This window comes from Anser brachyrhynchus (genome assembly GCF_964034855.1).
Source record: "Anser brachyrhynchus genome assembly, chromosome: 4".
In the NCBI taxonomy this organism is placed as follows: domain Eukaryota; kingdom Metazoa; phylum Chordata; class Aves; order Anseriformes; family Anatidae; genus Anser; species Anser brachyrhynchus.
Window position 1 is genome coordinate 7,563,876 of NC_137698.1, and position 23,723 is coordinate 7,587,598.

At 41.5% G+C, this 23,723-nt stretch overlaps 1 protein-coding gene across 2 annotated transcripts in view; it reads left to right on the top strand.

Moving 5' to 3' along the window:
* The first annotated feature begins 73 nt into the window (after positions 1 to 73).
* Positions 74 to 23,723, top strand: part of EIF4E (eukaryotic translation initiation factor 4E) — a 31,233-nt gene continuing 7,583 nt past the window's right edge. Inside the window, exons 1-6 of one of the 2 annotated variants that reach the window (XM_080590362.1) lie at positions 74 to 132; positions 252 to 318; positions 4,853 to 4,993; positions 18,999 to 19,105; positions 21,312 to 21,407; positions 23,356 to 23,419. In XM_080590362.1, the coding sequence (XP_080446488.1) occupies positions 4,928 to 4,993; positions 18,999 to 19,105; positions 21,312 to 21,407; positions 23,356 to 23,419 (333 nt within the window). In that variant the 5' untranslated portion in view covers positions 74 to 132; positions 252 to 318; positions 4,853 to 4,927. Of the gene's footprint in view, positions 133 to 251; positions 319 to 4,852; positions 4,994 to 10,323; positions 10,475 to 18,998; positions 19,106 to 21,311; positions 21,408 to 23,355; positions 23,420 to 23,723 lie in introns of those variants that run through there. The other variant, XM_080590361.1, reaches the window with a different exon arrangement.

Genomic DNA, 23,723 nt, shown 5'->3' on the forward strand with positions numbered 1-23,723 from the left:
CCTTCCCTTCCCTTCCCTTCCCTTCCCTTCCCTTCCCTTCCCTTCCCTTCCCTTCCCTTCCCTTCTCCTCCCGGGGTCGCCCCACGGCGGCGCAGGGCGGTAACGGCCGCGACGGGCGGCCCTGAGGGGCAGGTAGGTGGTGGGGTTAGCCCACGGGGGTCCCGCCGTGCGTGCGGCCAGGTGCCCCCGAAATAACGAAAAATAAAAATAACTGGGGGTGTGTGGAGGTGCTGCCCCTGTGTGTCTTGCAGGTGGGCTTCTGGAACCGCAGCGACTGGCGACTCAGTGACAAAATCACCCAGCAAAGCGGTGGCAAAGGTAAGAGCAGAAACCAGGCTCCCACATCCACACAATTAATTTGTAAAGAGCATTTTTGATAAGGGATGGTGTTGCCATTCCTTACTCATCAGGATCCAAAGATGCGTGTGCTGGACATTTTGTATAGCTTCTCCTGAAACGTGCGCTTGAGTCAACTGCATGTGTTTCCAGCTCTGAGGAAGAAGGAGGCTCCTGGCCCTTAATCCTTGTGTTTTTCACCAGTGAGGCTATATTTTCGGTTTGATTCTTTGGTCATAACTTCTTAAATTTTTTATTATGGTATGTGATTTTAGTCTGTCGGACTCTGTAGTCTATAATAATTCCTTGTGTTCGTAGCTCTCATTTGGAGGGAAAAAGCTGTCGCATTCGATATTCAGTAGGGCAGTAATTAAAATTAGAAAAATAGTCTGCAGAGTCACAGCGGTATTACCAGAAGAATTCTAGTTTTCTTCCTGGAAAGAGAAAGATTAAAGATAAATGATCTGTTTATATCACATAAAATCTTTGAGTAATACATATGTTATTATGTATTAGTCCCATCTATTCTCCCATTTACATGAGTTGATCTCAAAAAAGATACTACCTGTGCCTATAGAGCTAATCGTGTTTATGTTCTCTGAATATCAATGTCAAAACTATTCTCCGTATGTACTAAAATATCTCTAACATCAATGGGAGACACTTCTTACTGGTTTGTATGTCAAGAGGAAGTTGCTTTCTATAACGAACACAGCGAGATGTCTGTTGAGTAGGAGAATCACTGCAAAAGACTTCAGAGCACATATTTGCTAGATCCAGCCATTAGTGCTGGGATCCCACTCCTTGTTCAAATCTCTATTGTCTTCCCACTAGCTGGCAAGCACAGCCTGTTATTTCAGTCAAAACTGCAGGATCAGATTCTCTTGCAGTGTAATGAAGCCTGCTTCAACTTCACTGAGTTCAATGAAACGGCAGTGATTTATTTCCTGATCTTGGTACACAAAATATTCCCATTTCCTGGCATCCAGATAACTTCCCAGACAGTGCAAATCAAAATCCAAGCTAGAATTTCAGGATTTTCTGCAATTATACTGTGTTCTATTCCCTTTGGTGTTCTGGAACTGTTTTTTAATAATAATAAAAGCGTAGGCATAGAGGTTAAGTGAAAGTTTTCATTTACTAACTCCAAACAAACAAAAAACCATATCCTACTAGTTTATCAGAGTAAGTGTATTCACACAGATGTACTTGCTTTCTTATGTCAGTAGGTAAAAATGGACTAAGTAGTCCAGCTGGTTACAGGACCAAGCGACAGATAACACAGGATTTAATCCTGGTTTGCTGTGTGATAAATACTTGCGCTAGCACAGTCAAACTACCAAAGGAATATCCTATTACTGAGCTGTAATTGCAGGTGGGCACTTGTCTTTGTGAATTCTTCTGACAATCCTTGCCTTCATTTCTCTAGCATCGATAATATTTATATCAGCCTATTTTTTTGTGGAAAGAGAATAGTGTGAGAGTGAATTAGTAAATGTTCCTAGGAAGCTTTTAAAATACAAAGATTACAACTCTTATTTTCTTCAACAGGTAGAAATAGCTATGTATTGATTTATGCAGCTCATGTTGTGCCAGCATTTAGGTCCAGATTCTGGAGATAGGCTACCAATGACCAACCAACGTCATGAAGTATCTTTAAAGGACACATTCACAACCCGACTTCGCACATTCCAAGTCGAAACCATTATTAAAGTCATGGTTTAACCTTTTTAAAGCAGAATGTTATTGATTGGGCAGAATCACTCTTACATGATAAATGTTGCTAGCAGGTATTGCAATGTGTACAGCCCATGAAAAATCAGTGCTTCTTTGCCAAGTAACCAGCAAATCAAGCTATCAAGCAACGTAGAACAGATGCCTTTGTACACCTGAGTTGCCACTTCATGCCATGTAAAGAACCCTAAGGAGCTGTAGGCATCGTTTACCTGGCTAAGCAGGGTTTACAAGTACTGTAAGTCACTGGCATGGTATAAAAAACCTGAAGCGCTCTGATTGATCTAGTCCAGTGTGCTCCGCTCAAATGCCATCTTTTGCTTCTTGATGAGATTTCACTATAATCATCATTAGTAATTTTGCATACTTCACTACGTCTTATGAGTATTTAAATCACATTTAATTTCATGTCTGAGTATAACTTCACAAATGGGAGTAAATTGTATCTCTCAGTACCCTTACTGGGATCATGTCAGTGTATGCTTGTGCTGATTTTGTAGCGGTTGACAATGATGCAGGTTAGGAAAATAAAAGAGGACCCCCTTTCTAGCTAGTAGACAGGGTTCCTTCTGCTACTTCGTTTCATTTATTTCCTGCATTTCTGAAGCTCAAAATAAAAGCATAGTGTTTCACTGCTTACTTGGAGAAGCCAATGATGCATAAGTTAATAATTTTTAAAATGTATGTAGTTAGAACAGTGAGCTCCCTCACTGAGGAACTGATGAAGTTACTTATTTGTTCTCCTCAGTGTTTGGAGATAACACAAACCACATTTGTGGATCAACCTTGAATAGCAAATTCTGAAAGATTTGGCCTAAGATTTTTTTTTGTTGTGATTTTAGGGCTTTTTAAACAGCCCTATCTTATTTTCCCCATACGAAAATTATATGGCGTATGTGGTGTTTCAGTGCTTTTGATTTCCCAATTTGGCCCTGATTTTCTGATTTGATAAGTGAACTGATTCACGCCTCCTGGAGGCCCATCCACTGCCGTTTCCCGTTATCTGGTGGTACGCTTACTCTCACCAGGGAATTTCACTGACCTTTGCTGTGACCCTACTTGAGCACAGCTCTTTTTTCTCTGTCAGGCTTTTCATGTCACCTTCTAGCTGCCTGTCCCCCGGTGTCACGCACAAACACACACAGAGGTGCGTGTGGGTTGGAAATTGTATAGCCCATTCGTGATCCTTGATTTATGTCCACGCTGTATTCCTGCTGTCCTCAGAACTCCTCCAAAGTGGTGCAGGGCTGGGTGAGTGAGGTTAGCAAACAAGGGCAGGAGGAGAGGTCAGCAGTGTCTCATGGGTCACATAGTCGCTGCAGAAAAGCAGGCGCAGCTGGCAACTGAGACAGCTGCTGGTTAGGAAGAAAATGGCCACTGAATTTGACATTACTTAATTAAGAGAGTGCCTTAGCTCATGGATCCCCTTGTCATTTTGCTTCTGTACGTTGTGGTAGTAGGGGGTGGGCAATTGTGCTTTCCCACTGAAGCTCTTGGGTATAGTAGCAGTCTTCTGTTTAGGCTCATTGAAGACCCAATTAAATGACTCTTTGTTTAGTGATAGCTGAAACAATGAAAAAAATACCACCCAGGCACTAGACCACATGCAAATATGAACTATGGCTTGGCCAGATGGCGCAGGCACTTACTGGGATTCCCATACCAAATGCAACAGTTCCACGTATCCGTATGTGCATGTAAGAAAGAGAAATAGCAAAACCATCACAAATGCACACAAGCACAAATATTTGAAAGATGACCACAAAAAAAAAAAAAAAAGACTTTATAAACATTCTTTGTAAATTAACGGAGTTTCATTAAAACAGTATCTGTCTCCGTTTTTTCCTTTTTAAAGAAAAATGATGTGGGATTTCAAAGTCTGCCTAATTCTGTGGGCCAAAAGATGCTGCCATTTATTGTAACCCCCTGAATCAATCTTGTTCCTTCCATTAGAGGGGATGCAAATTAAGTTACTGAAAGGCCCACTGCAACCACAATTCGTAATGGAGCAGGTGTATTCAGAGGCAGTTCCAAGAGTGTCTTCTCTAGTTGTGGTTGAAAGGAAGATCCTGCACATCCTTCAGTTTCATTATGTTTGAATAAGTAAATGCTGCCTTTTGCAGTGTTCATACAGTGAATCAAAATTTCTGCTGTGATTTAAGAATGGTTTTCTCTGAATTCAAGAACACTTTTCAGGTATCCAATAAGCTTAGCAACTTTCAGTCTATGTATATGAAACCTGTTGTTTCTCATATAACAAGAACAAAGGAAAACAAGTTACATCTTTTTTAATAAAATGATACTTTATAAAAAGCATTCCTATTTAACCACCAAGTTAAAGGTTTTAAAGAGAACAAGTCCACCGCTGATGATATTTGGAAGAATCCGTAGATGTTTCTTGAGGTGAGAAAGACTTTTATTCTGTAGTATGGTAATGTAAGAAAAGTCGTGAAGTTCTGGTCCAGTGAATTCAACAGGAATCTTATACTGATATCAATGTGGATTTCATACAGCTTTTGTCACTGAAGTCAAGGTCATAAAGAAAAAGACTTAGCAGCAGTAAAATACTAACAATATTTTCTTTCCACTTTAGATAGCATGGACAATGCTTATGAGACATTACAACTTTTTTCTATTTTTAGGTTTCAGAAACAAACTAAGATGATGAGATCAGTGATGTGCGTGATCTGATGCATTTCCACTCAAATCAGTGAGATACAGGTGTGAAAGTCAATTAGAGCTTACGCTTGCATGCCTCTGACTTTGATGCCATGCTTTGCAGAATGAAACAGAAGTTCCTAACGGCTACTTAAATTCCCACTGAAAACTGATGGAGCTCTGAAGTGCGCAAGGATTAATGAAGAGGCATTTAACACTTCTTTACTTCAGACCATTCTTTTGTTTCCTAAAGCAACGTCAAAAGGTATGATTTTGTGGATGTAACTATGATACCTCTTTGCCTTGTGTGTTGATTTTCCTTTTAGTTTGAAGACGATGTCACTGTGCAAGGTAGCCATGCCACTTTGAGGATCTTGCTTACGTATGTCAATGAATTCAAAGAAAAGACTACTGTAATTCATAATCCTCTCATTGCTATAAGTTGCTGGATAACTTCTGTTGTCATCTTTAGAGGCATTGCACCTCTTTAACTCAACAAATCAAAGAAAAATGTGTACCAAATCACAACATGTGCTTACTTGTTTGCTTGGCCATGTTCTGAACTCCGTTGTACTATATTTATCTATCTTATTCAAAACTGCTAGTATGCATACCTGTCTTTTAGGGGGCTTTATATGGTTAATGCTGCATTCTCATAAGAAAAACAAACACAGCCATATGCAATATGACATCAGTATCATTTGGTGGTTACCACACATTCACATTTCAGTAAAATGATACTTAAGGCTCTAAACCATAGTTCTGTACACTTGGTTCATTGAGAATGAAAACACACAGTTAAACAAAGCTGAAGAGAAAATGATCAGCAAGGAAGAGGATTCTGGATGGATTATCTTTATCTATGTTAAGAGGCTTAAAGGCAGGATTAAAACAGAGGCAGTCAAAGCATGTGCATGGTTGCCAAACAAGTAAAATGGAATATCAGATCTGTCTAGCAGCATATTAGGCAAATATATAGGAAGGCTCATTAATTACCATATTCATGTTAAACAGTCTGTAAACAATTACTAGGAACCAAACATTATAAAGCATATAAAATCAAGAGCATGTCACAAGGCGAGGAATTAATGCTTCTGAATGTATTGACATACCTTCTAAATGTACAAAATTAATAGGTAATGTTCTTTTGCCACCATGAGTTAACATTCTACATCATACAGAGAATTATTTTTGTACTAGATTTCTGTTTTATCACTAGGAAGACATGCCCAAGTTATTTTCTTGTGAAATTTCTGTTCAGTATTTATTTTTAAAACAGTATTATAAAAGATTAAGAACATCAATATATTTTTGTTGTGTTTTTATTTAGAGACACCAGGTGGCAGATAACACACTACTTCATTGAGCCCTCTCCCTTGATTAAATAAAAACCAAATCATAACACTAACGTGAATTCAATGGCAGAAAGAATGCAGCAGAAAACTTACTGTTCCAAAACATTTTGATGATAAACGATGACTATTCGGTGATCCACAAGGAAATATAGGAGAAGACAGCTTTATTGCTTCTCCTAGTAATAAAGAAACAGCAATCAAATATGATACCCTAAACCACCTTTAGGTGTCGAATGTTATACCCTAAACTAACCTTGACTTGGAGACCACGGCCTCTCTTCAGGACTGTGTACTGGTTTTGCTAGTGATAGATATTGTTTTATTAAAACATTCACATACACACCCTCTGTCTGGAGTCCCATAAAGAAAATCCTTAGTTCTAAAGCCAAGGCATTTGCCTGAGTACTTTAAGCCCTTCCTGGTACTTTTCTGCTGGCCCAGTGTATCTGTGGACTTGGATTTACTTGCACTTCTAGAAACATTCTTCCAGAAACAGTCTCAAAGTACCACTGCCCCCATGGGAGTTAGAGCCAGGCAATTTTTTTTTTGTCTGTTGTCAAGATATTGGAGTGACAGGAAGTACACCTCCCCGTAAAAAACAGTTTGGGTTTGGAAAAGCAGCTCTTCCGATCAATCCAATTAACAAACTCATTATTAGAAATGAAATTGTATCTGCAGAGATTAACATCAGGCCTAAAGAGGGAGATTATAGAAGAGTACAAAAAATGACTGAGTTGTTCTGTAGTTAACTAACCCAATGTTGGCTCAGTTTTACTAATAATGAAATGCCAAGGAAAAGCGGCTTGTTCAGCAAGAGAAGGATGTACAACATGTACAGGAGACTTCATTGCTTGTATGTAGATTGTACAAATGTTATGTCTAGATATAAAATACATGTGTTGGAAACAAAAGGTCTATAGACGCTTGGATTATTAAGGAAGGGTTGAGAACGCACAAAGGGGAGACAGCATAGGTAAACAGCAGGATAAGGAAGGTTGTTAGACACAAGAAGACATCTTTTAAAAATGTTCAGTAATACTCCAAGAAAAAAAAAAAAAGTAGAAGGAAACATAGATTCCTGCAGATTAGATGAAAGAAAACAGTAAGATTGGCTCCTTCCAAAAGGAATCAATGCTAATAATAAATCTTTCTTCAGTCATTAGAGACAGGAAGCCTTCCAGAATTCTGCTGTACAAATCGATAACCATGGTATTAACAGGAGTACTCAAAGAAAACATGCCACTGCAGAGAAGTTTGTAAACTATTTGAGTCAGTTTTCACCAGGAGGAAACTGGAAACCTTGGTGAGAAACTCACCAGTAGTTTCACCTTCCTGGAAATGGAAGGGATTTTGAAGACAGAGTGGACAAATCTGATAAAATGAACGGTAAGAAACCATTAGGACCAGAGGGAAGTTACTAGCAGGTGTGTGTAACTACACTTTTAAAAATGGAACGATACCCGTTGTATGCAGGATGCCAAATATAACGTCAACTTGTAAAAAGAGTTGCATGGAAGATAGGGGGCCTGACAGGCTGAATACCTGGATAAGTATGATTGACTTGGTAGAAACATGACTTCATAGAGGAAAATTCTGCCTTACAAATGTACTGAATTCCCTGAAGTCAACCTGCATGTTGAAAAGAGTGGCTTGTATAGCCTCACTGCATGTACAAGGAACTCACCTGCTTGGAGCAGATAAGGGAATGCAAGCCTAGCTGCAGCATCTGGAGTATTTATTTCCAATCTCACATTACTTAACAACAGCTAAACAGCTGTTTTTCTCACCTATTCCCAACACCTTCCTTAAATACCCGTTTCTAAGTCATAATGCTGAGTAAAGTGCAGCTCAGTCCCTCTGTAACCTTCCTTAACCTGCTCTTTTCTTAACACTGTAATGTCTTACTTCCTCTCTCTCATGAGACGAGCAGTACTGTGCTAGTTCTGGAAAGTGATTTCAAGGCAGAGGGCTTTCAAAGGTATATTTCTAGGGGGAACTGAAAGCATTCTAACCACTATAATTACAAACCCTCCGTTCCTCTAGTTGTAGCTCCACTTCTAGGTTCCTGAGAAAAGGGATGCTGCATGAATGTGCATGAATGAACTTAGTCTCAAAGCCTGAAAACACCCTACTTGCTAACAAAGTCTAGCAGGTAAAGCAGAACGGAGATGTGCAGATCCTATACCAGACTTTCTGTGACAGGAACATTTTGGAAGGAAACTGAAATGTCTCTCTCTGGAGGCTCACAGGAATTCTGCACTGCTACAGACTTTTACCATGGAACCAACTCAGAGCTCAAACATAGTGTTATCCCTCTCATACTGCTGTGTTTCTACTGCTCATCTGATTGGGTGTCATTTTTAATCATGAACAGCAGTCTAAAATATGGGCTCTGCTGTATTGTGTGAAGATCTTATTTCTAAAAATCGTTCCATTTAATTTTTAGACCCTCCTTGTAAATTAGGGGTGCTGGAACCTTGACATCTTTTGATCTCCTGTGAAACCATCAAAAATCTGAGCTGTGGTAGGTCTCATTTTGTGAGAACCTGAACCCTGCTATTTGCACACAGCAAAGCAATGTTTTTCTTCCACAGCGGTTGGAATAAATTTCTCAGGACTCCTAATTTATTTAATCAAGGGCCAAGGGGTGGGGAAAATATAGGTGCTGCAACCCCTGTAGTTGTGGTTAGAAATACACTTCTAACTGGCAGTGGAATGGGACTGAGACGGCTAAAATAGTGGAACAAAAAGCAAAACATCAGCAAAATGTCAAGACCTTTCAGTTTTTAAATGAGAGCCCTTTCACCTATGTCTTCTCCTCTCTTTAAGAGGACCCCATCTCTAAGGATTCTGTATTTAGACATATTATCTTCTGAGCACAGGAACAAACACGATTGCTCTCCCAGAAACACAGCCCTTTAGTAAACTAGCTTTATGGTTGTTACTGACACACAAATGCTGGATGTCAGCCTGCCTCTGTAGTTTCAGATACCAAGGGAATATGACACATCTGTAAGACACAGCTCATGTGCAAGCATGACCTGCTAAAACCCAAAATGTTCGGTGGCCCACCAAGTGGTAGACATGTGGCTGGAGGACGGCATGCCCCAGTGTGCCTCGCAGTGCTTTAAACTGCCGGAGGGGCTTAGGGATACAAAGACCAATGTCCCCAGGAGGGCGGGAGCCGTCTGGAGCTGTCCTTAAGCAACGCAGTGCCCTGGCAGCCCGTGCCCCTGTGCAGGCACGTCCGTGGAGCTAGGCACGATTCCTGACACTCTGAATTACTGCGGAGAGTCTGTTTTGTGCCAGACAGAGACACATGTCTGCCAGCCGTGATTTTCTGTGCTTCATCTGCCAGCAAAGTGCTCAATTGGTAGCGTTATGTGCCAGTGCCTTCCCCGCCTGCACACCCTGGGCACATTTCATTTCTGTGCTGGGAACAGAAGTGGATGGACATTGCTGGCTTCTGTTCCCGTCACACACGAGCTTTGGGGGACCTGCAGCATGCTTTGACCAAGTCCCTGATCTAGGTGATCGGACCAGGTGTCCAGGGCTTGCCAGCTTACTCTTAACCTTTAAGCATCCAGCATCCCTAATTGTCAAACCTGGCTCATTCTTTGGGTGGAAAGCACTCCTCCCTTCCCTTCTCCAGCACACCTCGGCCTCTTCTCACAGGTAACTAGCGATAGGACTAGAGGGAATGGCCTCAAGTTGTGCCAGGGGAGGTTCAGGTTGGAAGTGAGGAGACATTCCTTCTCAGGAAGAGCAGTCAGGCATTGGGACGGGCTGCCCAGGGAGGTGGTGGAGTCACCGTCCCTGGGGGTGTTCAAGGAGAAGTTGGACCTGGTGCTTAGGGACATGGTTTAGTGGGTGATGTTGGTGGTAGGGGGATGGTTGGACCAGGTGATCTTGGAGGGCTTTTCCAACCGTAATGACTGATTCAGCGAGCCCCACCATGTTGGTGCGCATCCACCATGTGGAGGAGCAAAAGGCAGAACAAAACAGCGCACGTTGGGCACATGGAACAAATGAGGCACGCAGAACAAGTGAGGCAGGCGATCCAAAGCACTGGGCTGGCCTCCGCTGAGCGATTTATAGCACCGAGCGCCTCAGCCGGGGCTCACGAAGCCCTCACCCCCACCCCCCGGGCCGCCTCCCGCCTCTCCCCACGCGGCAGCACGCGGGGGCTCCGCGCCTACAACTCCCATCGGCCACCGCGCCGCGCCCGGCTCCCGGCGGCGCCAGCCTTCCCCCCTTCCCCGAGCGGCCGCCGGGCCCACGTGACGCCGGCCGGCCAATGGCGTCGGGAGCTTTTTTTTTCCTCCTTCCCCCTTCCCCGCCCCGCAGGGCTGGTGCGGCCGGACCGACCTAAGATGGCGACCGTGGAGCCGGTGAGCGCTGCGCCGCCGCGCGCCTCCCTCCCTCCCTCCCCTCAGCCTCCTCCTCCTCAGCCTCCTCCTCCTCAGCCTCCCCCGGCCGCCGCCGCCGCTTCTCCCCGGTGGGAGCCGGGGCCGGGGCCGGGGGGTGCGGGCGGCGCCGGGCGGCTCACGCGGCGCGGCGGGGGTGGCCATGTTGCGGCGGCGGCGGGCGGGCGGGCGGGCGGCCCCGCATGGCAGCGGGCGGGGGGGGGGGCGGGCTTCGCGTTGGGGTCCCCCCGCCGTCTGGGGGCACCCCGGGATGGGGACCCCCGGGTGTGGAGAGAGGGGGGGGTGGGGGCTCCGTCAGTGCCGCTCTTACGTAAAAATTTATTACCTTTTGTAAGGGAGGTGGTCTTGTGCTCCAGCGGGTTGATTCTCACGATTTTCCCCCCGTAACAAATCAAGAGCCCCGATTTTTACTTACGAGAAAGGTTGAAGTTCGCCAGCGTTTGTAAATCGCTTGACAGTTCTCAAAAGGATCGTTATGAGTCGTCCCCGCAGTGAGGTAAATGGCCAGCAGCAGCCTTCCCCTGCTCGCCGGCCGGGGTCAAGCACTTGGTTTTGTGTCCAAAATGCGATCGTTGGGTTATGGCCCCCGTTCCCAAAGGTGAGGCCTTTGCGGCAGCTCGGTGCTCAGCGATGGTCGTGGAGCTCAGCAGGTGCTGTGGTAAATAACTTGGAAGTTTGATGGCCATAAGAAATTGAAGTGACGCTAAAGGCATGGCTTTGACTTTTCTTGGCCGGGGTGCTGGCACAAGCCTGTCTCCACACTATTGTCTGCATTGATTTTTACACAAGTATGTGATCGTATGTCAAACTACACCTGGGGCCTTATTTAGCCCAAAATAACTAATTTTACTAAACTATTTCCCAACAAGTTTGCTTCCCCAGATCCACTTTATTGTGCAGTAGTTGCTGTGCTGCCCCAGTAAAACTAGAGGATAGGGAAACACTTAGTAACACAGGGGTTGAATATTCTGCTTTATTTAAAGTATACTTGACTTAAAGAAACAAATATCAGCCGTACTTGTTTATTTTCAAATTTACTTAAATAATTTCTGTTTATTATCCTTTCAGGTGGCTCACAAGTCTCCTACCTACGCTTCGAGTTAGACCTACATTGTAACTGAGATCATAGATGCTTGATGTTGCAAAAATACTGTGCGATTTTCAATTGAACAGCTTAGTTGTGTGTGTGTTTAGGGATTTGATTACCATGTGATCACAGGGAGCATTCTTGCAGACCTTCAAAATCTGGACCTAGGTTTGTAGAGATGACTTTTTTAGCAAACATGATAGAAGTTACTGCAAGAAGTATTTTGTGCAACTGCAAGGTAACCTCAATTCGCCAATTAAGTTAAAGGGGAAAATAGGCTAGGGAGTGAAAGAAAAGGGCAGTATCAGCTGTCCCTCTTAGCCCTCTGTAATGCTTCCCTAGTGTGAAGATGTATCTCTGCCAATGCAGAGCACTCATTAATGCATTTCTTTTTAAATGCAGGGTCCTGCTAAAATCAGCGATGTTCATAGAACGTGCGTGTTCTCAAATGTAACATGCATTTTATGTCTAGTTAAGAGGCTGGAAAAACCATTGAAGCTATTTAGGAACATTGAGACTTGAGGTTAGGGTACTGTAAGGAATTCCATGGAAGTTGTGAAGAACAGGAAGATTGTTCTAGGTAAATATAAACCCACTGCAGAGGGGTTTATATCCCCACTGCAGGGAAAACTTGAACCTCTGCAAAACTGAAAGGTTAAGGCTGTCAGCTTATCTTGTGCTATCCAGATGATTGCTCTTTTAAGACTGTTCCAGATTAATTTGCCAGAATATGCAGAAGTGTCTCCTATTAGTGTGCTTGTATTTGTAGCCTTTGAGGAGTAAATGTGATAAGATAACACCGTGCAGAAGTCCACAAAGTCAACAACAAAACCAATAGTAACGCTTTAGTAAACAGTAGTTTACCAAAGGTGACTCTAAAATGTAGCGATGCGGAGGCTAACTTGCAAGTGGGGATAAATTGTGTGGAAGTAACTCAGATGGGAGCACCTGATCCCTTATCGCTCACATTGGAAATGGGCATCGCGCTTATTTGCTTTGTTTTGTGACAGTTACCTTTACACCTGGGCAAGTGCAGTTCTTAAGAACTTAATTCCCCATTTCAAGGCTAAGGTATGCAGGTGAAACTCAAGTTACGTATAACTTGAAAAGTGATTGTTTATACAACTAGTCATCAATAGGTAGGGCTCAAAGCTAAACTGCTCCTTCTTTAAATGAAATAATACTACTTCTGAGGGGTTACAGACATAGTGGTGTAGAGCCTGGACGTTCTAGGAAGTTCAAAATAACTCCTGAAATAGGTATGCTGAAAGGTATTTATTTTGTATTAGTGACAGACAGTTAGTATGTAAATTAAATGCAGGTCAGGTTGAACTTCAGACTTATTCTTAAGCAGGTCTTTCTGCTGAAGTGATGTCAGTGACCTGCTGTGGCTGAAATCAGTACGGTATTCAGGTGTAGTACAGTGAATGCTTGTTCCTGCATGTTTCTGAAATGCAGGATAAATGTATCTCGGGTGCTGGTTGAGAGTTTCAATAACAAGCTGACTTCCTAACTGTAAATTCCCTTTCTGACTGAATACAAAGCTTCCTATAGTACTGTAAAAGAAGGAAGGCGTTAGATGATTTGTAACCGAGATAAACATTTTTCTGAAAGCAATTCATGAACAAGTGTATTTCACAGAGCATATAAAATTTCAAACTTATTTCAAGCTAACGCATAAAAATAGCATATGAGACTGAATCGTGTTGCTTCTTCTGATACTACCTGCAGGTGTGGAGGGTATGGGAAATTTTGGTGACAAAATGTGACCCCTTCAGCAGCTTTGTAAAGATCAGTGTGAATTTTGAGGGGACAGAGGGAAATCAGATGCAGGATGCTGGTAGACGGCCTGCAGTGTGAAAGGGAAATACAGATTTTAAAAGGGAATTAATGACTTTTTCCTCAATGAAATGAATCTTTCTTTAAAGCTATTTTTAAACTAGAAACTTTTAAGTAGCCACTCATTCCTAAAGTCCTAAAACCTGGTCTGTTTTAAATTGTTCGTGCTGTAAAGGTATTACAAGTGTGGTCTACGGATTTAAATGTGCTGTGTACTGTAGGTGGTTTTTTAATGCTTGCAAATGACACTTTGTCATTTATTATATAGTGGATGTAAGACAGTGAAGTTTTACCGTTTTAAAAGTGTTTTTTTTCTAGATGTGCAGAACAGTTGTTCAAATGAATAATCTTTTAAATAGCACTCAGTTTTTCTCGCATCCAGTGCTGTTTGTCCAAGTACCTTGTGTGCATTTCATGCTTTACAGTAATCGGGCATACCAGTGATATGTCCAGGACTTTGTTTTTCTTTTTGTGGTTGATGAGTGATCTCCTAAGCATCCGTATGCTATAAAATAGTTTTAAATTCATTTCTGAAAATTGATTGTCTTAATTTTTCAGCCAATGTTCAATTCCAGTTGGTTGTAAGAGTGGCTCGGTGTGCTCACAGGAATTTGGGGTGTGCTTGTGTCTGTTGCAGAAGTGGGGATGAAGGGAGATGAGAAGTTTTACAGATGGCCCTTGTTCCTCGAGTCACCTGAACTCTTCTCTGCATTTTTTTGGAAGCTTTTGTTTTCTTGACTGAGTGTCTCATATAATTTAGTGTTAGGTGTTACAAGTCATCTTATTCCACCTGTAGATTTCATGTTCCAGTAGCCAGGGCAGCAGCAGTGTGCAGACTGGCATGAGATACGGTAGCACAAGGGCAGCCTGCTTATACAGGTAGAAAAAAAGACACTGAAATGTTTTGATCTATGGTGTAACCTTTCGACTAATTCCAGTCATAAGATTGTGAGTTACACGTTGAAAATCTGATGGATACTTTTAAGTATATGTAACCAGTGTTTCAGAAGTCGAAAGGGCTGTAATCTTTCGCTGCTTTTAAAAGCCAAGATTATATTTTCTGTAAAACAAAGCGTGTCCTTCGAACTCTGGAGGAAGTGTGTGACTCTTCTACTTCAGTCTCTTGTTCCTGTCCTCCTGTACACGTGTTGCATTTCTGTTCTAATTTGGTGGGATGTCACTGTTAAAATCATGTCGTAATTTGTGTTCTAACAGTGAATGCCCTTCTAAAAATCCGTGGTGTTCTAAGTAATAGCGTAAGCTGTTAGGATAGTTGCTCCCTATTAGGCCTTGGTTATGTCATACCTAGAATTTATTTGTCGTGGTGTCTGGAAAGCTATTTAACAGTGCTTAATTTGTAAGTAGGTTGCTGTTGGTACCTTTATGCCATCTAGTAATATGCATACCACATAGGATTTTTACCTCTGTATATTCTTCCTAAGAGTTGGGTATCAGTCCTTCGGTTCCTGTTGCTCGTAAGAATACAGCGTTTATTTTGTTTTCTTACAATGCATACTTATTTGTGGGTGGGCTTAAATCCCTTTTTTTGTCCAGAATATTCGATATAAATAGGTCTCGGTTTTTGTACTCTGTGAATTGTTATCCTAAGTGCAGTGTAGTAGCAGTTATCTGCAGTAAGCACCAGGAGATAACTGATGTGCTTTTGACCTAGACGCCTGCTGACCGGAACGTGCATTTCTCTTGTTCTGCTGGAAACCCTAAACAAGGAGGTGGAACCTCTTGGGTGTAACTTGTCTTGGTTTAATGCAAGAAAACTTCACAGGCTTCTTCCACAAGCTGAATTCTCTTAACTTTCAGCAGGAATGCCTAGCAGTGCGAAGTGGCATCCTGCTGGGGCACGAACGTCTCTTCTAACTGGACTTCCTGACCAACGCCTGTAGGTTGTTAAACGACCAGAATGAGGTCTGGGCAGCACCTGAAAACACGGGGTGAGACCTGGTAGAGCTAGTCGATTCTCTTAAATAGCCAAACCTGATTACGCAGCTTTTCAGTAAGTAGCCTTACTTCCTGTCCCCGTGACACGCACACCTTCCTTTGATATGTTGGCCATTACGCGCCGCGGAGAAGGAATGAGTAACAGCAATTAAAGCGACAAGTGTCAGAAGGCAAGTAACGTGCAGATACGCACAGTCATTAAATGCTGAGTAGGCGAATGTTTCATAGACTTCTGCAGGCTCATTCCTACATCAAAAAGCATGTGGGTAGTGAATAAATGTCACTCTTAATTACGTGCTGTATTGTGCGTGAGGAGCAGGATTGGCCGTATGAAGCTTTCCAGTTTAGCTGGTAGTGCTACCTGTTTTTATTACGTCTGCTTTAAAAGCAGCAAACCCAGTGATGGCTTAGCTTAATAGTAGACGCAAAGTCAATTTTAGGTTAAAAGATGCATTGGTTATGAGCAAGAATAAAATATTACGAATGAATTTTAATCTGGAAATCCAGAAACTGCTGGCAGAGATGGTCTGGTTTTAAGTTAGTAGTGTAGCAACTGCAAGATTTCAAGGTGTAAGTTGTTAAAAATGGATACAGCATAACTTTAAGTGATGCTGTCTCCACAGAATCATTGAAAACGTGTGTTAGGTGCTTGCTTGGGGCTTGCTGTTGAATTTCAGTGCCTGGAAAGAGGTTGGGCGCAAGGAAGGGACTTTGCCAGTTAGTGAACTTGCATGCTTTGTATTTGATTAATGAGAAATGCTTTGCTGTACAAATATTTGTTTGGTCAGAATGAGGAGATAAATGCGAGATGAAAAGACATGGGAGCTGGTATGGTTAAATAGCTAAAAATTGTTTTCTGTTTGACAGCACAGGGAAATAAGTGGTAGCACGAATTAGCTGCTTTAAGCTTCTGTCTGGGACCAACCAGAAAGCTCTGCTTGCAGCTTCACACCTGTTCCTGAGTTTATGGTGTGTGCAGCTGTGCCTATCCTCAGTGGGCAGCCTGGTCTCAAAAAATTCCTCCTCTGGCTGGCTCTGTTCTTGAGGGGAGCTGTGTAATCCTGAGCCGTGGCAGCAAGCTGTCATGTGCTGTTTTGGGCAAGAGCCCGAAATGTTCACCTGTGAAGGGTGACCATCGGTACACAGGGCAGGCACTGGGGCTTGTCAGGTTCTTGTGTTGTCTGCAGGTGCTACCTTAATTCTTTCTAATACTGCCTTGTATTAAAAAATGTGAAATTGAGCATGTGCAGGGCTAATAATAGCGATAATAATAATGGCGATAGTTTTGTATCGATTCTTTCAGTTTAGATTGTTGTACTTCTAGAGGAGTGACCAGGGAGACATGAGGATCCACCCTTTGTATGGTGACAGCTATCTTCTGAGCAAATGTGAGTGAGATTTTCAACTGAAAGCGTTTTTTGGAAGTTGCTCTGCACCTGTCAGAGTCCTTGGGATGTAAATCTTCAGTGCAATAGCACTTCTAAATCAATTCCAAATATTAGATGTCACACTGAATGAAAACAAGCATTATCACAAAATCCTGTGTTTAGTTTACTTCTAAAACACCAATAAGATTCTTCTGATTTTTTTTTTACACATCTATTTTCTCTAACTCTTCTAAGTCACAGATGGGGCAGCACTTAACCTGTAGTTATTGGTAATGTCTTGACCTCTTGTAGTATGATGCAAGCTGTAACTGAAAGGGAGGTACTGAAATACCTCTTAGGTGTATTTCACAGCCGCTGTGCATTGACCATCCCGTGTGTGCTTAAGGGAGAAGGTGTATATCTGATTGCATCAAATTAAAATAGACGGGGCTAACACTAGGAATTTTATTCAGATAGAGCGTCAGCAAGTGCTTCAAATTTTAATTCTTTTTTGCAGAGCTGTTTAGTTTTTTGTAACACTGAAGATTTGACAGATTGCTTAACACTGTGCGTCTGTGGGTTTGTCAGTGATGGCTCTCATTAGGGAATCTTGAGAAAGCATTTCTTCTCGTAAGAGGCAGGAAACATTACTACCTGCCCCTTGTACTGAGTAAATCAGAGCAGTATCCTAATTGTCGCTGCCCCTGTTAGGCCCGTCTCATTTCAGTCTTTTCACTGTGAGCATGGGGGTGTACGAAGGCATTCTCAAATGTGACAGAAATTATGGTTAGCTTTTGAACTGAGATCTTTGCTAGTTAAACTAAGCATGTTTGGGTTTTCTTTCCCGAGCTTAACTGTAATTTCTCTGAAGTAAAACGTACTGCTGTGCTTAATTAATGGTACTTGATACATTGATAATGAAAGGAAAATTCGTGTTAAGCCAGATCTCTAGATGTGACCTGAAGAGTTTGCCAACTGGTCCTGTGAAGGTTAAGAAGTGTTGGTTTTATCACTTGAAATCCGTTCCACTTTTCAGCAGCTTCGGTGATGATAAACTGGAAATTGCTCCCTTAATTAGATGACTGATTTAATCCGCTAATTTCCTTAATCCACTCGTATGCTGCTTTATTCTTTTAAGACCACAAAGATTAAGTTCAGTTTTAAGTACTACTTTTGTGTTGCTGCTCTAAGGAATGTCTAGAGTCTTTGGACCTGCTGTAGTTAATACTGGCTTATATTTATATATACCGAAGTGGTTTGTGTGCAGCTCTATGGGCTTTTTTTTTTTCCTGGTAGCTGTAGGAAATGAGCTTCATTCCTCATTTCTTGTCGGCAATATTCTAGTGCGGACTGCAGATTAGGGAGAGATGATGGTAACTGGGGGAGCGTTGGCCTCACAAAAACGCTTTGTTTCCTGCTCTGAAGGAATGGCATTAGAATTTCAAACCTGACACGGTGGTTTCTCGAGTGACAAGCTTGAGGGGTTTCACATGCAAAGGGAATATATTATTTCACTTCTTCGTGTTAAAGTATATTTGACATCTCTAGTACTCTCTGGAGATTTGAGAAAATAATACATGGAATCAGCCTAATCTGTGGTAAAGCATATGTGTAATTAAATTTCGGTTTGGTGTTCAAGAGCTAATAATTTAGACACGTATGTTTGGTGCCTGAAGCTTTGTTAGCAGTGATATTGAAATAAAGATAGCTACCTGCCATTTTGTATGATACCTGATTTCAGACCTGAAAGTTCTGGTCACGTCTCAGACTTGTAATAACACCTTTTTTTTGCTAAATAAGCAAGGACTGTATGTCTGTTTCCAGTGATGCTTTGTCTGATCCGAAAATTCACATTTTCATTCTGAAACATGATTGTTCTGGGAATTAATTTAGAGGCGCATATTCTATATAACGTACCATACTGTGTATTCCTGAAATAACTCATCTTAATTTGAGACAGCGCTAAGTGTGTTAAGTAAACAGAGATGGAAACGAATGGTGTAGGAAGCAAGTCAATGGAGAGCAGAGCGTGAATTCGTGCAGCTAGTATTATTGGACCCGTTCAGATGGCGAAGAATAAAGGGATGCAAATTCTGCTGCTGTGGTGTGATTTGTCCCCCCCAGTCCGAGATGAATTAGAGGGAATTTTTAGCTTTAGCAGTCTTAAAGTTACTTGAAAGAACTGAGGTACCTCAATAAAAATTGAGAAGGGACTTATTAATCTCCTTTCTTCAAACAGGAAACCACTCCCAACCCTCAGCCTTCAGAAGAGGAAAAAACCGAGCCAGCACCTACTCAGGAGGTTGCCAGCCCTGAACAGTATATTAAGCATCCACTACAAAACAGGTAAATAGTACAGAAGCGTGACGGAAAACTTGCCAAAGATGGAAGAATGTCTGTGGCTTTCCAAATGTCTTGTTTACCTTACTTGTTTTCTAGCAGCATTTTGAGTGTGTTTTGAAGATCTTTGCAATGAATGAGGGTGTAGAGAAAATGTAATCTGATCCTGTTTGAATTTAGAGCCTTTTCAGAGTGCTACCATGGAAGTTGAAATCTTTTCTAAGTTTTCATACTGCAGCAAGGAACTTCTGCAGCAGATAGGTAATGAGAAAGTACAGGCTTCCTATTTAGGCGGAGGCAAGTGGAGATCTTGCTGCTTTTGTTGTCTGATACGTTTTAAGAAGCTGATGCCTGAGATGAAGTTATTGCTGAGCAGACCTGAAGGTCCTTCTGTTCTGCCTCATACTTCTGGCAATTAAGGTGCAGTTGTAAAGGCTTCTCATATTTCTTCTTGGGCTGGCTTCTTCACATCTTACGACTTTTCTCTCATTTAGAACAGGAAGTTGTAGAAACTGAGTCAGCCTAAGAGCTTATTATTAGCCTTGGATCATCTGCGTGGTTGGTGTCTGCAGTTACAATGTCATTACCTGTAGGAAGCTCAGCAGAAGAAACCCTGCGAAGTAGTAATGCATGCGTTTGTGTCAAAGTCTCATTAAAGAGAAAGCTGCAAGGTACTTGAATTCTCCTGTTTAATGAGGAAAACATGGAGCGGCAGTTGAAAGTAAAGATGCTGAAAAATCTAAGCCCTCCTTACTAAATTCTGTGTTCAGCATGCAAAAACAGGTGCTTCTTAAATTAGTAAGCTGCTACTGCTTTATGACTTTGCTGTAGAGACAATGAGGACTTCTCAAGTACAAAGCTTCTTGATAAACCTGCACTTGGACTATCTTCCTGCAGGAAAGCAATCTCTTTAAGCTTAACAGGGTGAATTCCTTTAAATGTGCGCAGAAGCGACTCCAGGAGAACGTGTACACTTCAAGCAGAGCAGCTAGGAGGTAGTTTTCCCCAAACTGAAGTAAGCTGCAGAGCTGAGGAGCTGCTGTGGAGTCCTCAGTACTTACTGTTGATAAGTACTGCCCCGAACTGAGCATGCTGCCAAGTGGCCCCCTTACTCATTTCTCTTCTGTAAGTGTTGAGCAAACGTGGAGAATCATGCTGCACTACAGTGCTGTGCTGCGTGCGTTTCATTTTTCCCTTATTCTCTCCTGTCTACTTTTATCCTTCCTATTTTTCCTGTAAGTGCTTTGCTTAAATTGTCGCTGACACTGTCTTATAAGTGGTCACGGGGTTGTTACTAGAAAGTGGTAAACTTCTAAGACAAGGTTTGAAGTGTCAGGAAAGGCCACAAAACAACAGATTGACAGCAGGTAACTTCAGGAGTACTCTGGGAAGATAAATCTACTCTAGTGCTAACTTGAGTGAGCTCAAGACTACTGAAATGATCAAAATGAAAAATAAACCTGTTTTATTAAATGCCTCTTCAGGTATCCTGTTCCAGCATTTTAGACAGTGCACTTTAGATTCTTAAAGAACATCTTTGAGTGTAAGGGTTCAGTTTATGCTACGTGTTGTACTCAGTGGAGATGATGTTGAAGAAAATGGGGTGGAAATGTTAATTTAATCTTCATGTCTATAATTCTAAACTCTTGAAATAGAGCTAAAGTTGGTGATTTTGTACAGATGGTTGCCGTTAGCAACGAGCTTAAAGCAGATTCCTTCTTTATGTTCTCTTAGTATATGAGTGCTTGGGAAACTTTCATGTCATATTTAAAACTATGGAATTATTAAAATTATGTTTTGTAACTTCCCTAAAGAAATTATGGGAAAGGGAGCTGTGTTCCTGGTTTGACTAGTTGATGGTGGTTTAGATCATAATTGGTTATTTGTGGTAGGAGACTGTAGTTAACCAGTGGCAATGAGGAGAAACATCTGCGGCTTAGAAGTTGAGTCACAGAAATGATCCAAAGGTATTTGAAGTACATACCTGAATGGGAGTGATCAATTCTACCATGATTCTCGTAACTTAAACACAAATACTGTTGACTTGCAGAGTTAGATTTGAGAACTGAGGTTTTTCGTGTAGCTTATTGATGAAAATTGGCTTCCACGCTAATCTCTTGAGATTTGGATATAATAATACACAATACTGAATTTTATTTGTAATGTGCTTAAATTTCTAGATGCTATTTTTTTATGTTCTTTTCCCCTTTAGATGGGCACTCTGGTTTTTTAAAAATGACAAGAGCAAAACTTGGCAAGCAAATCTTCGTCTGATCTCCAAGTTTGATACTGTTGAAGACTTCTGGGCGTAAGTAAAGGTTTTGCAATCTGCACGCTGCTGGCATATATTAGCAAAGTTTTATACCAAAGTCAAAACATACAAAGAAAGTACTCCATTAATTGCAATTCCTCGGATATAGATGAAATTTGTTTACAACGTTGAAGGTGGGGTCTTTGAACTAAGTGCAGTTGGAGAAGTTCTTTATTTCAAATGCACTTTGTAATGCTGATAACACTGCTTACACATGGTATACGTGACGTAAATAATACACACGTGATTTTCTACATACTAACTTGAATTTGTAAACTCATTAAATTCTCATAGCTGGCTCACCTCAAATATGCAAGAATTTCTGAATCTGGAGCATAGTGCTTGGAAGACTGAAAATTAATGGCATCCTTGGAAGAATTTTATTAGAGGTTAAAGAAGAAGCTACTTTCATTCTGAATTGCAAGTCTGCAAAAACAATTAGATAGGCTCAAAGAGCAGGAACAAAGCCTGTGAAGGGAGCACTGCGCTTTCCAAACGCTTGCTTCAGTTAAATTCAGGTGGCTGACTTGGAAGGCGTTGCCTTCCGAAATGATGGAATATGGGGAAAAAAATCTTCTGTGTAAGTGGCGTGAGACTGAGAATAGAAAAATGTACTTCATACTCTATCTTCGTTAGGTGCTATGTGCTACCTTGAGTGTTAGGGTTCCTAAGGCTCTTGTTGCGTATGTTCTTTCAGATGCCATCAGTAAAGGAGAGAGGGTGTCTTGAAGTGTGGAATAATTAAACTCATCAGTGAAATTAGCACCATCAGGGAAGAAACAGATGAAGATGTTGAACAAGTATCAGTGTAGTCAGAGGGAGAGCAGTGGGATTCTGTTCTTGCAACCAGCTTGTGCATTCCTGCTATGGGGGAGACTGATGGTTGTGTAAATAGTAATTTGCAGGGTATGTGATGAGAGGTCAGATCATTTTAAGTTCATCAGTAAAGTTGGTTACGTGTAAGTTTTTGAGGTCATAATCAAGACCGCTCTGGAAAATTAAGGTTTTAGATAACTCTGGTCTAGGTATAAAGTCAGTCACCAGCAACTGAGAATTTATGCCTCCCTAGTGGTCAGACTGGGAATTAGGTGTGTTTTGGGGAGAAATTAAGGTTAATGTGAACTTAGGAGGAAAGCTGGTAAATCCCTAACTTGCTCTTTAAATTCCTGTGCCCGATTCCTAGTTGTTAGGATATCACAGCAATTAGTTTCCTTTTTAGCGCTGGACCATGACCGAATGTTAGTCGGTCTTGGACTGCAATTTGCTGTGATGTGCACGGGCCTTTTTCTGAAGTCAGACCTTAACAGTGCAGGAAACAAAAGCATGCCACTCCTTGCTAGAAGAAGAGACTGTATGCCCTTTTGGCCTTTTTGCTCTGAATTGTATAGCTGTGAATTTAATTTTGAGTATCCTTTGGTTTGTTCATTCAGTCACCTGTTCTTGCCGTTCGAGTTATTTCAATTTGAACTCTCAGACCTAACCTACAGTCTTCAACCAGAGATCAAGTTGAATGTTCATCTTAAAATAACTCTGCAGAGAGAGTAGCCTTAGAAGTGTACATTGTTATCCTTATTTCATCTATGGGTATAGAATACGCATGCACACAGAACTTTCTTTGTTGCCGTGAAAGTTCAGTGAGTTAAGTTTCTAATAATCGTCAAAAGGAAGTTTAGAAGAAGGAATGGTACTTCTGGAAAATACTATGGTATAAGAACCCAGCAAGTGTTGATAAACCAGGTTCTATTCTGCTTCTGTAAGCCCAGAACATCTTAGAGCTAATGCTTTTATACTGCTGAAAAATACTCAGGTAATAGAGTTACGTCTGAAATAACTATAATGATGTTTCATTCTTGTATTTTTATTGTTATATGTCTTAATTTCTTCTTAAAATTTTGTATTTTAAAGTAATGCTTAGTTTTTAATCCTGCTTTTTTCCCTCCAATAGTTTATACAACCATATCCAGCTCTCTAGTAATTTAATGCCTGGTTGTGACTACTCGCTCTTTAAGGTATGCTTGCTAACCATTTTTTTCTTGAGTTGTGGATGTTGGTCGATAGTTTTGCAACTAAGCAAGACACTGTTGAAATGTTTTCAAATGTTTTGCTTCAGACATGTAGGAGCATAGCTGGAGATGTCCTGGAAGTGTTAATTTTTATGAACTCTCAAACACATGCCCTCTGAAAATCAGATGGTTAGTCAGTGGTTCTGAAAATGCAAGTAATTCCTTTAACATGTAACATGAAGACTTTTTAATCTGCAGCTATGTTTGTCATCACTCTAGGTCTGTTTGTGTGAATAATTAAGTCTCAATT